Source organism: Clytia hemisphaerica, unplaced genomic scaffold (assembly GCF_902728285.1).
Source record: "Clytia hemisphaerica strain Z4C2 unplaced genomic scaffold, Clytia hemisphaerica genome assembly, whole genome shotgun sequence".
Taxonomy (NCBI): domain Eukaryota; kingdom Metazoa; phylum Cnidaria; class Hydrozoa; order Leptothecata; family Clytiidae; genus Clytia; species Clytia hemisphaerica.
In genome coordinates, this window is record NW_027104594.1 from 3134210 (window position 1) to 3151465 (window position 17256).

At 36.7% G+C, this 17256-nt stretch overlaps 1 protein-coding gene across 1 annotated transcript; it reads right to left on the bottom strand.

Annotated features, from left to right (window-relative positions):
• Positions 1–553: 553 nt before the first annotated feature.
• LOC136824014 (divergent protein kinase domain 1C-like) lies at positions 554–10715 on the bottom strand. Its single transcript, XM_067080173.1, has 4 exons — positions 10407–10715; positions 9346–9538; positions 8135–8775; positions 554–1222 (listed from the first exon to the last, which is right to left on the bottom strand). Exons 1-4 carry the CDS (start codon positions 10590–10592, stop codon positions 1010–1012), a joined length of 1233 nt encoding a protein of 410 aa, XP_066936274.1. The 5' UTR covers positions 10593–10715; the 3' UTR covers positions 554–1009.
• Between the last annotated feature and the right edge of the window lie 6541 nt (positions 10716–17256).

A 17256-nucleotide genomic window follows, 5' to 3' on the forward strand; every position in this document is an offset into this window, starting at 1 on the left:
ATTCACGAAGTTATTACATACATAATCATTTTTAAAATTTCACCCTTCCCTATACCCGAAGTACCAAGATCTAACAATACCCAATCTTCATATTACATATAAAAAATGCCGTGATTAAAGAATTTTTCTAAAACATTCACATACCAAATTTAGTTATACTATTGTAACACATTTCAATTCATTGAACAAGTTTCAAAAAACTTTGAAAACCCTAGGCTAAGTAAAATATGAGAAATGATATGTGGACTCAAGCAATTTTCATTTTATACCCCTTTTGTGGGGGCTGTGAGAAGGGGGTGTAAAACTTTCATAGTTTTCCAATATTTAAGGGGGGAAATTGAAACCAATCCTGTATTAGCTGTGATTTGAGTAACGGCATTAGATAGCTTTAAGCAGCAAGCCTTTGGGAAAAATCGTTGGCATCGCGGTTGGAGGAGTTCGTTGCATAATTGCAAGAACAACTTAAACGGAGTAAGTTATCATAATGGGTGGAAGAACCCCAAAGGAAAAGTGTAGAATTTCCTAAGCGAGACAATGAGAAAAATCCCTCGCCCGGGCCTTATTATTAGCGTCTGTTAATTACCGTGCCTTATTTTGCTCCCAAATAGTCTAATTTTAGCTTGAATTTACTTTACTTTTTGGGCGGGGGAGCATGCCATAGGACCACATCCCTGTTTATTAGCTTTTGGAAATTTTTCTAACGCCAGCTATTAGATAGCTAACAGTAATACACGCCTTCTCTTTAACCAAAAATCGAGAAGCCACAAAGTCGTCCAGGCAAGATTTGTTTGTTCAAATTGCAATTGCAATTAATCACATCAGATTAGCTCTAATTATCACCTAGATACAGGGGTGGAAGACGATTTTTGGGTCAAAAGAATGCCTTGAAAGTGTACGGATTGGAAAAATTTGAAAAGATGACACAAACTCCAAATTCAACATCCCTCGAAGAAAATTCTACTTTATACCTTAAAAGAAGGGTGGATGAACTAAAATCCATTTATTACAACTACCTAAGTGTCTCCAGGGACAAATCCAGGAGTTTTTCAAGATCATACAAAACTCTTTTGACGGTGTGATGGTCCATAGATAAAGTACCGAAAGTTCGTGAGCTACAATCTTCTAATAATGTGGTCAACTGTTTCTTGATATGAGTAGGTTGGAAATGTGTTAACAATCCATTGTTGGGCCACCTCGGTAAAAAGATCTCACGGCATATCGTCTGTGAATGAGAGAAAGAAAATACAATCTATACAAATATGAAGCAGGCCTTGCAAAAGCCATACTAAAGATTTTTATAAAAATAGCGGACCAAAGCTCGATGGGGATTGGTATTCTCATTTTGCTCATGACTGGGGATTCGAAGTCCACTGTTTTTGAGCAAGAAAATTCACTGGGGATGGAAAAATAACACAACAATTTGCAGCGAGGAATGGTTTTATCTGATTATTTTCAGTGAGGACGAAAATTAGAGTAAGACTTTCCACCGGAGACGATATTTTTCTAGTGGGAAGGGGTCCCAATGGGTCTGTGAGAAGGGGGTGTAGAAATTTAGAGCATTCGTTTCCATTCTTATCAGTTCGGCAAATTGCACAGATCCGCAACGCTGCGAAATTCTGCATCTTTAGCGTTGTGATATTCCGCAACGTTGCGAAATTCCGCAGCTTTACTGCTGCATAATTTCGCAGCTCTAGCCTTTGGACCAAAATCGGCATCGCAGGGCCTGGACCGGGGTCCCAAAATAATGTGCATTTTGAAGAACAACCCAAAAGGAAACTTTTCACCCTAGCATTTTAATTTCCTACCTAGCGATTATTCACAATCATTCTTGGAAGAAATGCCACTCCGTTCAAAAAAGCGCTACTTTGTTCAAGAAAGCAAGTTTTTGCCTGATTTTGTATGTGTTTAGAAGAAAATTGGTAGGCGCTCATATTTTTTTAAATCACAAGCTTCAATTGGAAGCATTGCATAAAATAGCAGCGCAACCCTGGGGAAACGCTGTGAAAAACCGCAACGTTGCGGAATATTGCAACGTTGCTGCTAGTCTAGCAAGCTAGACGACTAATTTATACATAGTAGAAATAAAGCAAAAAGTAATGAATGGAGCAATTTTAGTCGTCTAGAAAGCTTTGTGCACTAACTCCAAACAAAAGAAAAGTGTCAATATTGCAATTATAATTTTTTCCCGCTCAAAAAAAATCTTGAAAAAAAAAATGTGTGTGGATTTGTGTATTGAAAGTTTTTCATTTGAGTTGATTTTGTTTTGAGAGTTTGTTATTGCTTGATAATAAATTGCTTTCTCGCTACGCAAGTTTCTGCGTGGCTAGCCGGGGTATCTACAAGGCTGGAACACCGGATTCTTCCAGTCGTTTATACAAACTAAATCCCGTATTATTATTATTAGTATTGGTATTATTAGTATTACACGCATCATAAACGACTCCAGTCTACAACGTTGCAGATCTATGCAATCTGCCGAACTGTTATTAATGGTCTAAAGACATTCTTTTGTCAAAAAGATCAATCAGATATTCAGACCTCACTTTTTATACTGTGCTAATCTGGAAGAAAGAAGAAAGAAGGAAGAAACATTTTTGTGAGAATTTGATTTGTAGGAAGTTCGCAAAAATTTGAATAATTGCCTCGCCAAAAGAAATTCTCGCTAATAAAATTAACTTGAGTCTGTAGAGTGTCAATAACTCGAAAACGCACATGGAAAGCAAATCTGTTCGAGATAAGAAAATTCCCCGTTATGAAACACAAGATTTGTAAGGCATTGTTAACTAAAGTAACCTTGAAACTTGTTCGAGTTAAAGAGACCTTCGACAGGCCCAGCGGAACAAGCGTTAAAGTGGGGAGGCTGAAGTTTCAAAATGAGATAATATGTGCTAGAAATTTGAGAAAAAAAATCTCATTCGCTCAAAAGTGGGGAGGCTGAAGTCTCATCAGTCTTCCTGCTTTCACCGGGCCTGTTCGAGATTTAGTGATTCGAGCTAAAAAGACTCCACTGTAATATAATAGGTTTTAAACAAATATACAACACTCAAGGTTCCTACCCTCCCGCTGAAAACCCTACATTATACCGCCGGGAGGAAGGTACCAAAAATATCTTAATATCTGTATGGAGATGTCATCCCAACCATGCGCTTTGTTAGATGTAAGTGCGCGAATGAGAGCTAAGATTTTGGCTTCATCAAGAGCGATATTGTTTATTGCAAGATTTGCAGCAAAGCTTTGTTGTGGCAAAACACTATTGTTCACTAGATGGTCCTCTTTCAAACGAAACAAAATTTTTTCGATTTTGAAGATTTTTTGATTGTCGATGACGTCATAGATGACGTCATTTTTTAAGCTATTTTCCTTTATAACTTCGGGATGAGCTGGAGTTTTTACAAGATACTTCACTAATTGGTCATTTAAAGTGATAGAGATGACGCGTTCTTTAGAAAAAGTAATAAGATTCTTTTATTACATCTTAACGACCAACCAAATCAAATGTGAGCTTGTAAAAACTCCAGCTTGTCCCATAACTTCTCAAATATTGATTTTTAGGTATACGTTGTGATACTTTTTGGAATCCTTGGATAAATATCTTTCATTTGAGCCATATTTGAGCTTCTAATTTCCACTTTCACTTTCAAGCCCCAGCAAAAGTGATGACGTCACATGGGGACCAGCAAAATTGTCAAATTTTTCTCACACTCGTTTTTGTGATCTTATGGACCTAATTGATCATTTAAAAAAGTTAGTTTGTTCTCACTAACAGTTTGTCGCTTTAATTTAAAAAATATATATTTTCTTTAAATAATGGCAAAATGGGTTGGAATAAGAATATCCTGGGTGGAAAATTTTCGAAAAATTAATTAGCGGGGCCCCCCGGCTATTAGGTACCCGAGAGTACTAACTGATTTGATTTGATATGATTTGATTATAAATGTTATCGTCAGCAGTAACAAACATAATCAAACGAGTCTGATTTGTCAAGAAGAAGAATTTGTAACTCAAGGGATCCAAGGACTTAAAAAATTCAACAACAAAAATTGAATCAGTAACTTTGGCTCGACTCCCCTTATATATTACTGTTTTGCCACTTTGAGCCTGAAATTGTTCTTATCCTGTTCTTACTCTTTAAGGGAAAATTGAAGCATCTTATTCTTCTAAATTGTTCATAACTAAAAACTTTGACCATATGACAGCTTCAGTAAAAACAAGATAAAACTTAATTCGAAAATTGATTTTGCCATCCGGATCTATGTGGAGTCAGATCACAAACAACAAAATCTTTATTTTCTATTTGAAAAACTAATATTTCGCTTCACAACAAAAGCATCGTCAGAGTGATAGTAATACTGTAAATGTTTGTTCATAACTCATTCTCGTTTTTTGACATTTTTTGAGTCTCATTTTTAATATAAAAGCAAAAGAGTGTAGCGTATTCACATCAAAACTGAGTTTCAAGAACGCTGTTATGATTTTCAATTTGGTCACGCATGTAACACAATTTGCGTTTATAGTAGTTCACAATGCGTTTATCTTTCACAATATATATCAATGCATTGATACCAGAGCACAAAAACAATGGTAAATGAAAAACGGCAAACGTGTCGTAAATTCGTGACAGCAAAATCTCGTTTCCCTTGTAATTCGATATCATGGTGCCAAGCAACAAATAATAGAGGCTGTTTGGTAAGTAACAAACAGCATACGTTATCGAGATCATTCGTAAAGTTCGAACAGCCACTAGGTTACGTTTCCTTCGTACTTCTAGGGTTGCATTAGCAGCGTTTCGCGAGATTGCAGCATTGGTCGGATGTTGATTATTGTTGATCAAAGCCTGGTAAGAATGTCGGTTTATCAGTAGAATCACAACCACATTCAGGATAATGCAGAGAGCCATGACCAGCCAATAAACAAAGTATAAGTGGAAAAATGAATGCAAGTCAGAGTAAGTGAAAAACGTAAAAAAGGCTAAGAAAAGCACAAAAATGTTCCAGAAAATAATATACAGTTTAATCCACTTGATGTCGATTCTTAGGAACGGTTTCAATATGGCTATATAACGAATGACAGAAATAAGTAAAAACGATCCCATTCCAATACTGCTTACGTAAGTCCCTAAAGCTAGCCCCAGACTCCTCGTGGTGCAATTATGAAACGTGGATACAAAATCAATTGTCAAAATGTAAGGCAGACAAACAACGCCCACTAAACAGTCAGTGATCGAAAGATAAGTGTATAATTTCTGCGATAGGGTTAATTTGGTGTTTGTATTCCTCAACCCGATAACAAGAAGAAAATTGACGGCTGTGATGCACGAGGCGAATACACATAATAATGAGGGATAAGGTTTGTCCATTCCGCGGTGACTGTTATCAATTTCAAGAACCTGAATCAACTTTCTAGTTCGATTGGTACCATCATTGAATAAGAACCTCATACATTCCATTTTTCTTGAAAAGTTCGAATTGCCACCAAAAAATGTAAACAAAGACAAAAGTAATAGATAACCAACATATATCTAAGGAGCGATGGTGGTCAAAGGCGTCAGCGTCTTAAACTAAGGGGTTCGCGGTTCAAATCCCCGCTCCTTCCAATGTTCTGTTCAGTTCATAGATAGCCGAGCCAGCTGACCGTGGACCCCGTGAAAACAATTGAAAGACTGTCTAAAAGTCCTAGATTACTGGGCTATCCACGTAAAATATCGATTCTATCTATCTATCTATCTATCATATGATCTCTACAGAACCGAAGGTAGTATAAGGAGCACCAATCCGTTAGTGGATGCCAGCAGCCTACAGATACCACTGATGTTTAAAGAACAAATTATACAAATGAAACTGATGATGAAAACCATTAAATTGTATATTTATCCAAGGTTAGAAGACACGTGGGTTTGGTGTGTTGTCTCAAAAACATCTGCCGCTTCGTGCCAAAGTAAAACTTCAAATAATTATTTAGAGACAATGGGATAAAGGCGATTGAATAACATCAAAATGGATTCGAGTTAAAAATAGAGCAATATAAACAAGCTAGATGCTGAATGGACCTACCTAACGATGAAAGTTAGATAGCAAGAAGGAGAAAAATAAAACAAAGAAAATATTGCATTTAGCGAAAATGCATAACGAATCAAATTTCATCATTGATTGTTGATGGGGGAGAAGGAAGGAGAGTAGGGAAAAAAGAAATAGAAAGTTCCGGGTTGCAAAAAATCCGTTTTATTGACGATTGAATCATGCTTGATGGTGGGCATTGCTATCTATTAGATTTTTGTGTGAAAAAAATAAAGAAATATTAGGAAAAAGTCCAATGAAAATCTGCAAAAACCGCGATTTCCGGCATATTTCCGGTATTTCCGGCCGGAAAAAATTTTACTCGAAAATCCGACTCAGCCACATTTTGGACATTGCTAATACGCAATTAATAAAACTAATGATGAAATCTCGAGAAAATGCCAAAAACCCAGTTTATCAAGCATATTTCCGGTATTTTCGATTGAAATTCTTTTTTTTTTCCAAAATCGGGCTCCGTCACTTTTTGGGCATCACCATTCTGCATCAGTGTGCAAAAAATCAGCAAAAACTAAAGAGCCAATAATCGGACGAACGAACGAACGGACGAACCAACCAACGGATGAACATCGGTTAATTTAAACTAAAGCACCTCCGAGGTAGGTCCAAAAATCTGGAAAACGTGGGATTAAGTAAAAATTTAGATCACAAGTTAGTTCACTGCAAAAATACCAACATGATGAAAGAGAGAATTTTCAGTGCCATGTTGTATAGATTTTCTTAGAGAATGCATGCTTTAGAGTCTTTATTAAAAAAGCATTACAATGTCCATAGAGTTGGATTAGAATTGGCCTATAAATATCTCTGGTTCGCAATAGAAACCTTTAAAAAGTACATTATAAAATGGAAGAATGAAATTGTAAAACGTGGGATCGTAGGCGATGAATAAAATGGAAAATGAAGGTTATGGGTCAAAATGAACAACCTGACAAATCTAAAGATTTTAGAAAAACCATTTATATGAACTTCTTCATTGAAAAGTTCTACCAAGGCAGATAAAATATGTTTTTCACTTTAAATAAATCCCCGGACGGAAGGCGCATGAATGAGCACCTCGCGCTGAGATACATACGTGCATTTTTTTTCTTCGAAATTCACGCATTTACGATATTTGTGCAAACAAATCTTTTAAAAAAAGTATATAGAAGAATGATGTTCTGGAAATCGAGACTATTTCTGACAAGTTTGTATACTGAACATTTCACTCAACTAAGGAACTTGTATATAATAGAACAATGATCTTAATAGAATTGCAGACTACGAATAAAGACTGAAGTTAGATGTTTGAATTCACAATTTTTGTATTTCTAATCACTCTGATAAGGTTTAGTGGTATAGTGGTTATCATCGTTGATTCCCGTCGGGAGACCCGAGTTCGATACCCACCGTGTCTCTACGATTCACTTGGCAACTTATGCCATGTGAGGGGAATAGGGTACCATTACTCTGATACAAGAGTGTGGGTAGGATAGACAGACATTATGACGTGCCGTAGCACTCATAAGGTTCGGTCTCGCGTGAGCATCGCTCTCCTAGTGTCGTTCAAATGGTACACGCCATGGCTTGGCAGCTCGCGTCTGTCAAGTCGCAGTGTCTATCAGCACCGTGATTCCTACTCCTTCATGGGTAGGACCCATTCTGAATGCATTCGGAGGGCTTCAGGTAAAAATTCTGATATCTTCTACAACAAATTGTTCTTTTCGGAATCATATTTAATTTCAAGAAAGAAACTTGGCAGCTCGCAGTTCAGGCCCTTGAAATAGCAATGATCATGGGCCCCGGCGAGCCATTTTGAGTGGTAGAGTGGCCAATATTTTTGAAAAAAATGTCGCCCACCATGTTTTGGCGAGGAAAAAGATTTTTCACTTTTTACACCCTCAAAACATCTTAAAAGGTTATCTAATTGGGGAAAATAATAGTTTTTATGGTTTCATTTGGTCTGTTAAAAGTTGTTCTAATGTACATAAGTTTCAATATGGCATGGTCTGCAAAAAAGTTGACGGGGCCCACGATGATAGAGTGTACGTACAACTGAAATAAAAAAAGAAGAAGTGTGAACTTACCATCAAATTATTGGTCAGTTGTTTGGCAGTACATTTCCCTTTTTCAACGTCGCACTGTCCATTACATTTGAAGAAATCACAATCTGAATCACTATTGCAGTCTGGTTGAACTAGAATCTCCTCAATCCGATCTGGCGAGTATATCAAATCCACATCAATAGCCTTGACATTCAAATCTCTGGTTAATCCAAAATTCGCTTCTTGCACATCACAATGGTGTAACCGACCTACTCCTGAACGTTCAAACTCCATGATGAGGTGTAGGAAATTCTTGGCAATTCTGACACGTTTTTTCCAAGGCATCGATGGAGTCAGCTGCGGGAAAAAGTCTGAATAAGGTTGTATTCTTTCCATGCCGTATACAGGACCGCATGTGCCCAGTAGCTTTGGGAAACTATCCATATCTTGGTGTATTGCCATCACGACTAATTCATCCTGACCTATTAGGTACCATGAATTTCTGAGCTGATCCAGAGTTAACCGTTCCACTTGTAAACCAAATAAAAGTCGAGAGATTTTCTTGAAGTTCTTAAGAAAAAGTTTTTGACTGTCTTGTCCGAAAATGGATCGTACATCGTCCGAAAAACGATCAATGTAAGCTTGGTGTACTTCCTCCATCGTGCTTGTTCGCTTAATCGATTCTGAAATAGATAACGATTATAAAAACTCTTAAATCATTTCATGTGAAGAAATTCAGGACGGGATGGTTTAAAATTGAAGATTCTTTCTAGGGTTTTAAAAGGATTCTTGTATATTATGCATTCTCACTGACCCTATTGATAACAAGTAATCTCTAGAGTATTTAGAATGGTCCTTCTTCAGTTTTTTTTAATGAATCGAACTTGGGAAGGAGCAGCCGGAAAAGAAAGTAAGCTCGTGATTTTTAGATCACTTAGGTACTTTTCTAAAAGCTTAAAGAAGATTCACTTAAGAAGATTCTGTGGCTCTATTGACAAATTAAAAACGAGTTTTAGAATACGTTAGGGTATTATATCTAACCTACCGTATAGTTCGAAACACAGGTCACATGTCAAAGACACAGGTCATAAACACAGGTCACAGGTCATAGACACAGGTCATAAACACAGGTCACAGGTCATAGACACAGGTCATAAACACAGGTCACAGGTCATAGACACAGGGCACAGGTCAAGGACACAGGTCACTAGTCACAGGTCATACAGACAATTGTAACACACTCTGAAACCTACCTTCGAAAATTTGTACACTCATTTCAAGGCGATGTGGCTTCTTTTTCTTTAATACTATATTTTCACCATTGTGTTCACCGACAAGCACATACGTAGTCCCATGGTGAATACAAGAGTTAATCTTCACCGATCTCTCAATGCATATTGAAGGACAAAGGGATCCATAAGCAATTCCCATCGTATAGTTTAGACACTGTATATATGAGAGAAAGAAAAGAAAATTTCAATTTTTAAGGGGGAAAATCAAAATGGTTTCAGATTTTTGGTCCAGAGAATTCCTTCTATGGTCCTGAAGAAAAAAAACCTGCAAATTTTTTCCCAAGTTTAAGATATTTAATTTAAAAGTTTTTTGGCTTAAGGCAGACAACATTAGAATTTCTACGTTACAACCGTGTAAGAACCCATTGTCCTTTTCAACTTTGGAAAATAATAAGATAACAAAAGGAGATTTTTCTCAGGACCATGGAAAAGATCTACAGAGCAAAGGTCTCAACCAATCTGATTATAAAGATACTTAGTTTAGTCTGATATAGACAGATTGTCAAATAATCAAAATTTATTTTTGCGAATGCATTCTCTCAACCTTGGGTCATACCAAAAATACTCCCCATATAAGAATAGTTTTTTCTAAATTAATAAAAAATTAGAATGTTGAGCAGTAAGTAAACAAACGAGGGGTTAAGAATTGTTCCTTGGGATACAAAAAAAAACTAAATATAAACTAAAATCAGGCTATTTAAATCAAAATACTCAAGAGATCCGAGGAACGTTTATTAAGCACATGAGGGTAGCGATAAACATGTTTTTTTATGAGAACAAACTTTACAAGAATATAAGGATTCGATGGCTAGAACGTTAATTTGTGGGCTCTACAACATCCGACTCCTTACATAGGAAAGTGGATAAAAATACTCACAAAACGGAGAAAATAATGAACATTTTCATGCAGTTTAATGCTTAAAAAAAGCTCAAAAGTTAAGAACATCTTAATGTTCTCATAACATCTAATGTTCTCATAGAAGAACACCTGTAGACAAAATGAAATTGCGGAAAACGCTCACCAGCTCAGTGATCATATTCTGTGCAGTGTTGGAAATACATCTTTCAGAAAACGGATGGAAATGGTCTTCTTTGATGTTATGGTCCTCCACAAAGATGATTATATAAACCATAATGAATATGAGCAGCAAAGCTGAGCATAAAACCAGCTTCCTTTGTCTTCTCATCAGTCTTCGATTGAAATACATGGCTGATGATTTCGACAACTGTCACCTCTTTTGCCATAGATTTTGTTACTGGTACTTGCTACTCTGTTAACAGCTCCATCATGGTATCATGTATGTTTATATTTTTATGATTAATGAATTTCTGCAAAAAAGAAAAACACTTTTATCAGTGGATACTCTTAGGTACCTAATAAGTGCCCCCTAATTAATTTTTCGAGAATTTTCCACCTGATTAAATTTTTACAAGATCGGTGTAGCTGGACCTCTTCAAATCCTTTGTTAGAAAAAGTTATGTTCTGGTACTTGATGCCTCTCTGCTTGATGCTCAGCAATTAAGAGAAGGATCAAGGGTAAGTAAGCAGGGGAAAAGAGTGGCACCCTCCCCTACCTTTGGGTAGATAGCTATCAAAAGAGGAGCCTTTGGGTTGCCTCCGACTGCGGTTGCAGACTTACTTACTTATACAGACAACACTCAACAGAGATTCAATTTGCTTTTTAACATTTTGTACCCGTGAGAGACTTTCAAGAGTGTGAAAAAGGGATCCTTATGGTTTGCACATATACCACATACCCGGGGCACCCATTTTGCCTAAGTGCTACCCCCCACTCCTCCAGCTTTTGACTTTCTGAGACTTAGTTTCTCATTTCTGACTGGGTTTACATGCCTGCCAGTCATTAGTGGAAGTACCTCAATTTTAAGCATGTTCAAAGTTCACAATAACGACTTTCCTTTTATTACCAAAACCAAATGAGTGACAACAAGTCATAAAACTAAAGTCAGCGCTTTGTGGTTGTGACGTAGTTTACAAAATTTGGTCATCTGCTCTAACTTGGGACGATTGGTCGACACATGAGACTGTTGACAATCTGGCCTGTATTTTCACTTACTGTTAAATCTCTTTGACAACAAATTTGTTGGAATTTTATAACACTTCATGGCAGATTAAAAAGACGATCAGAAAACAAAAGCTCCTTTGTTTTTCATTTTCGCATTTATGGGGAAGAATGAAATTTTCATAAGATGCTATATTTGATATGCAACCCCCCCAACCCTCTGAAGAATCAAAAGATCTCAACAAGACCAACAACAATACACCTCCAACCTGTCGATTCTATATGAAAGGAAAATGTAAGCATGGTATTCGTGGTAAAAACTGCCAGTACACCCATCCTAAAGCCTGTCCAAAACTCATGAAATATGGAAACAAGGGTCCGAGAGGATGTAATGCTGGAACTAACTGTGCACAATTTCACCCCAGAATGTGCTCTTCCTCAATTAAAAGTGGTACATGCTTCAATATCCACTGCACTTTTGCACACGTCAAAGGGACCAGATCCATGTCAAAGAAATCAGATCTTCCAACAAAGAACCACAGAGAAACTAACGATTCATTGGATTTTGTCAAAATACTGGACAACTTTCGCCTGCAAATGATCTCATTCATCAACGGAAGTCTCAAACCACCACCACAAACTCACCCTACTCAAGAAGTGTCCAAGCTGGTAAATCAACAACGATACCAAACCCAAGCCACAATTCCACCACCACTTCACTTGGGGAATCTGAACTTCAACCAATCAAACCAACTATCCAATCCAAACTTCAAGATGATGCAACATTGAGAAACTTCATGTTTTTAAACATCCAAGGTCTTTGCCCTCAGACCAAACCGTCCTCAGTACCATATTTGAGGGAAATTTTGAAGTCAGAGTATCACATTTTTCTAGGACTGACAGACACATGGCTATCCAAAGGTCATAACGAAGCGGAGCTAGAAATTGACGGATATAAGCTATTTCGAGAAGACAGAAATAGAAAGAAATCTAGATATGGCAGATACAGCGGTGGAGTGGCTTTCTATTTACAGGATGATATTGCTCCAGTTTTCGAACCACTATTGGAATTCTCCAATGGGGTAAACGAAGCTCTCCTTCTATACTCCAAGAAACTTAATGTTATTCTTGGAATACTTTACAGACAACCCACCACAAAATTCACAAATCAGATGGTCCTGAGTTCATTCAAATGCTTGCTTCAATAACTTCAAAGATTGATACCATTAGCGACTGCAGCCCAGACATTTATATTTATGGAGACTTCAATATTCCACACACATTGATCAACGATACATACACACAAACAACAAGCTGTGACAATCAGCTTTTATATATTTTAACAGATTTTATGATGCACCTAAACTTAAATCGGACAATACATAAACCAACACATAAAGACGGAAATATTTTAGACGTTTTACTAACAAACAATCCAGATATGGTTTTCGACCTGTTTCGACTACCAAGTCAGGCGAACCCGAAAAAATTTTTTGTTTCCGGTCCACCGGCCGGGTGAAAATTTATTTCGTCGTCACCCGGCCGCATTTTTTTTTCGTACATCATTGTTAGGGTTAGGGTTAGTTTGTTTGTTTGGAAAACTTTCGTGAATCAGTTTTTGAGGCGTGTGATTTATCGCAAGTGATGTTTTATATTCTACTGTAAAATGCACGCCTAGAAATCACTTGGAATGAAGGTTTTATCCTGATCATTGTTATAGAAATGAAATTTTATTCATCGCAAACTAAACCCTGCATTGTTTTTGTTAATTCTTGCTTGCAACTCAACTTTTAAGAATGTTTTTTTTTATATACAACTTGGTTTTTATAAAAGAACCATGCTGATTTGTGAGTAAAATAAATAGAAACATTCACAAAGTGGGGACTTTTCAGTAAGTAAACAGCTTTGTTTTTATAAAAGGAATCATGCTGACTTGCGAGTAAAATAAAAAGAAACATTCATAAAGTGAGGATTTAAAAAATTGGGGAAATGTTTCTCTCACTCTCCTTTTTTCTCAAAAAAGTTCACTTCGTTAATCACAGTTTGGAGCCTTTAGCAATTGAAGATAAATATTCAAAATGAAAGAGAGTGTCCAGTTCTTAGAGATATTGTAACACAATTGAAAAGTATAAACGATGAAAATTAAGTATTTGAATAATCGCACGCCTAGACCACTATAAATCAAAATCTAGGCGTGTGATGATCAGACGTGAATTTTTCTTATGCCGAAGCCTGTAGCGGTGTCAAGTTTTACTACAGATTTATTTAAGGTAAAGAAGACCATTATTTTAATTTCTACGAGTGCTTTAAAAAATTGAGTTTTGGGATCGAAATTTAGCAAAAAAAATTTTTTTGCGGCCGGCCGGGTGAGTGTTGTTTTCGTCACCCGGTGGACCGGAAACAAAAATATTTTTAGGGTTCGCCTCACTCCTACCATTCATTCAGATCACCATATGGTCCAAGTTGCAACCCATATGACTTTCGACAAAACTTGTAAAAATTTTACCAAGAAAACCTCACACAACAAATTTGACGATTTTAATTTTCACAGTCACAAAATTAATTGGGAAAATATTAAAAAAGATTTACAAAATATTGACTGGCATGCTATTTAAACCCCATTTCAGACCAAGACGAACAATATAATACTTTTCTTGATAAATGCATAAACGTTATCACTGAAAATCAAGTCCCTTCAAGAATGTCAAAGAAATCAACAAAAACCATTATACCCAGAGATAGAAGAGTGCTGATGCGAAAACGCCTAAAGCTTAAGAAAAGGAAACCAACTCAAAAGATTCACCAAAAACTTATCGATATTGAACTTAAACTTCAAGAATCATACTCCAATGAAAGAAAGAACCAAGAAACAAATGCTACTTCGAAAATAAAATCCAATCCAAAATATTTTTATTCGTACGCGAAACGCTTTTCAAAACACAAACCAAAGGTTGGACCATTGAAGGATCCAAAAATCAATCAACTGACAAATGACAGTCAAAAAATGGCAAACATTCTACAAAATCAATATACCTCTGTTTTTATGGAACCACTACCCAAATACAACTTGCCAGAAATCACCGAAAATCAACCAAATCTAAGTGATATCGACTTCTCAGAGCAAGATATTATAGAGGAGATCGGCACTTTATCCTCCAATGCAGCAGCAGTACCAGACGGCTTCCCTGCATTTTCTTAAAACAAGTTAAGTCACAGATTGCAGCCCCTCTCTCTCTAATCTGGAGAAATACTCTTAGGTGCCAAATAACCCCCCCCCTTGTTTAATTTTTAGATTTTTTTTCCAACCCCCCCCCCCCCCGGACGTTATTAATTTTTGAAAAAATTCCCAGCTACCAAAAGGAAAGTTTCTTGTTTTGACCCTTTTTAGGGTTTTGAAAAGTCCATTTTCCAACCCCCCCCCCCGGTAGGTCCCCCCGTTTATTTGATTTGAAAAATTTTTCTAACCACCCCGTTTATTCGAACCCCCCCCCCCCCCGTTTATTTGGCACCTAAGAGTATACTTGACAAAGGCTACACACCTCAACTTTTGAAAACCAGTTTCATCACACCCATCTTAAAAAAAGGCAACCAAGGCCTACCTGAAAACTATCGACCTGAACTAAACGAACACTCAAGTTACCTCTCAGACACTGGCTCTCCTATCGAAACCAAGATGGACGTGAAGGATTTAGGAGTCACTCTGGATGTGAACATGACATGCAGCAAACACATCACAAACCAGATCGAGAAAGTCAAAAGTATCATTGCTTGGATAAACAAGAGAATGTCAAGTATTGCTAACTCTTTGGAAGTCACTGGTACTACCACACATTGACTATTGCTCCCAGCTGTGGTCACCTTCAAAAAGATATCTGATCCAACAACTGGAATCACTTCAAAAATCTTACCTGAATGGAATCCCTATACTTCAACATCTCAACTATTGGGAGAAGCTCAAAGAACTTAAACTATACAGCCTGGAGCGGCGCAGAGAAAGATACAGGATTATCTACACCTGGAGCATCCTAGAACAGCTTGTACCAAATTTTAACTATGCTGAAAACAAAGGTGGCATCTTCAATTACGATAACCAGAGACTGGGTAGAAAATGTTATCTAAAAGAGGTGAACATAAGGCAAAAAAACATATGGAGAGACTCCCTGTCAGAAGAAGGTCCCGGACTATTCAATGGCCTCCCACAATCCATCCGTAACCTCAAAAACTGCTCAAAAACTAATTTTAAACATCAATTGGACCATTTTCTCAATTCACTACCGGACGAGCCACTGCTGCCAAATTACTTTCCTCTTAGGAGAGCTGATTCAAATAGCATCAAAGTCATGGTCCATCATCAGATTTCTCAAATTGGATGATTGTTGGGACGAACAAAGAAGCCTTCAAAAAGTATAAAAAAGTAAGTAAGGATTCCCATTTCTGTAAAATTGCGATTCCCCATGGTTGCAAAATGGTGGCTATGGGTGATCAATGGGTGTTTAAGATAAATTGCTCTTTTTGGAAATTATTGCCGAAAACGGCAATTTTTTTCAACGATGAAATGCTGAGTCAGCAAAATATGTTGTCCTTATAAGGGCAAAGATGTCAAAGGTGTTTGAAATTGTAAAATTGCATCGAGGAAAAGGTTTTTCAGATTTTTAAAAGTGATTTTTTCAATTTTTCTTTGCACAATAATATGAAAAGTTCTAAAATAATATATAAAAAGATCCTGCATCGATGCTCTGAAACATAGCCAGAAAGAAAAAACAAAACCTCCTTGTAAGTTTGTTTACATATGACTTGATTTTGCTATCTGTAATAATAAAATCAACTTTACTTTCCAAAAACAGCAATAATTGCCGAATACGGCAATTTTCGTTTTGTTTACTTTTTTCTTCTTTTCTGCTGATTCAGCATTTCCTCGTTGAAAAAATTGCCGTTTTCGGCAATAATTGCCGAAAAGAGCAATAATTGGAGACTGTTCATCTAACGTTTCCAGATCATCTAAAAAGAACGACAAATAAGTATTAAAAAGCGACAAAAAGAACGACAAATTTTTAAAGAACGACAAATTTCATATTTCGCCGTCCACAACCCCGACCAAAAGTGACTGTACCACCCCTAGAGACTCATTCCCTTTGATTGTCACGGGATTAACTGCATGTGGTTGAAAAAAGGCAATTCGCTTATTAGTCTCTATTTGGGTGAGCTGGAAACATTACATGAACTAACTCATAATTGCCATTTTTATCTTAATTTAAGACTTAAACACCCAACTGGTAATTCCTTTGTTCAATTGCTATTTTCTTTTGTTCTATGTGACGTAAACAGTGCGTCACAAAGAGCCATATAAACAAAACTCAACATTCTCACAAAAATTGTCTTTTTGATTTCCCAAACATTCGTCTAAAGCGCTCACTTCCACAATAATTTATGTAATTGCAACTTCGGTCAGTCCACAGTCGGCCTCAACATATACATGTGTTTTTATTTACGTGACCGAAGTGCCTACTAAAACAATCCGGGGGGAAGTGGCGAAGCAACACAGCAGATTATTCGTAAAGTAAAGAAATATCTTTTGGCATTGACAATCAAATATAATATATTATATTATATTTCCTTAATTCAAAAATCAAAAATTCATTTTTCATTTGCGAAAATAAAAATAAAAAATAATGAATTAATATTACATACTAAGACGCCCCCGTCTTTTACTTTTGTTTAAATTCCGATCTCGGAACGTGCAAAATGCCCGTCCGCCCAATATCCACCCAATCAGCTTAAATTCACTTTTATTGTCCTTTGACTTTCAAAAAATAGTATTAAAAATTATGAATTTATAATAATTACAAAAAAT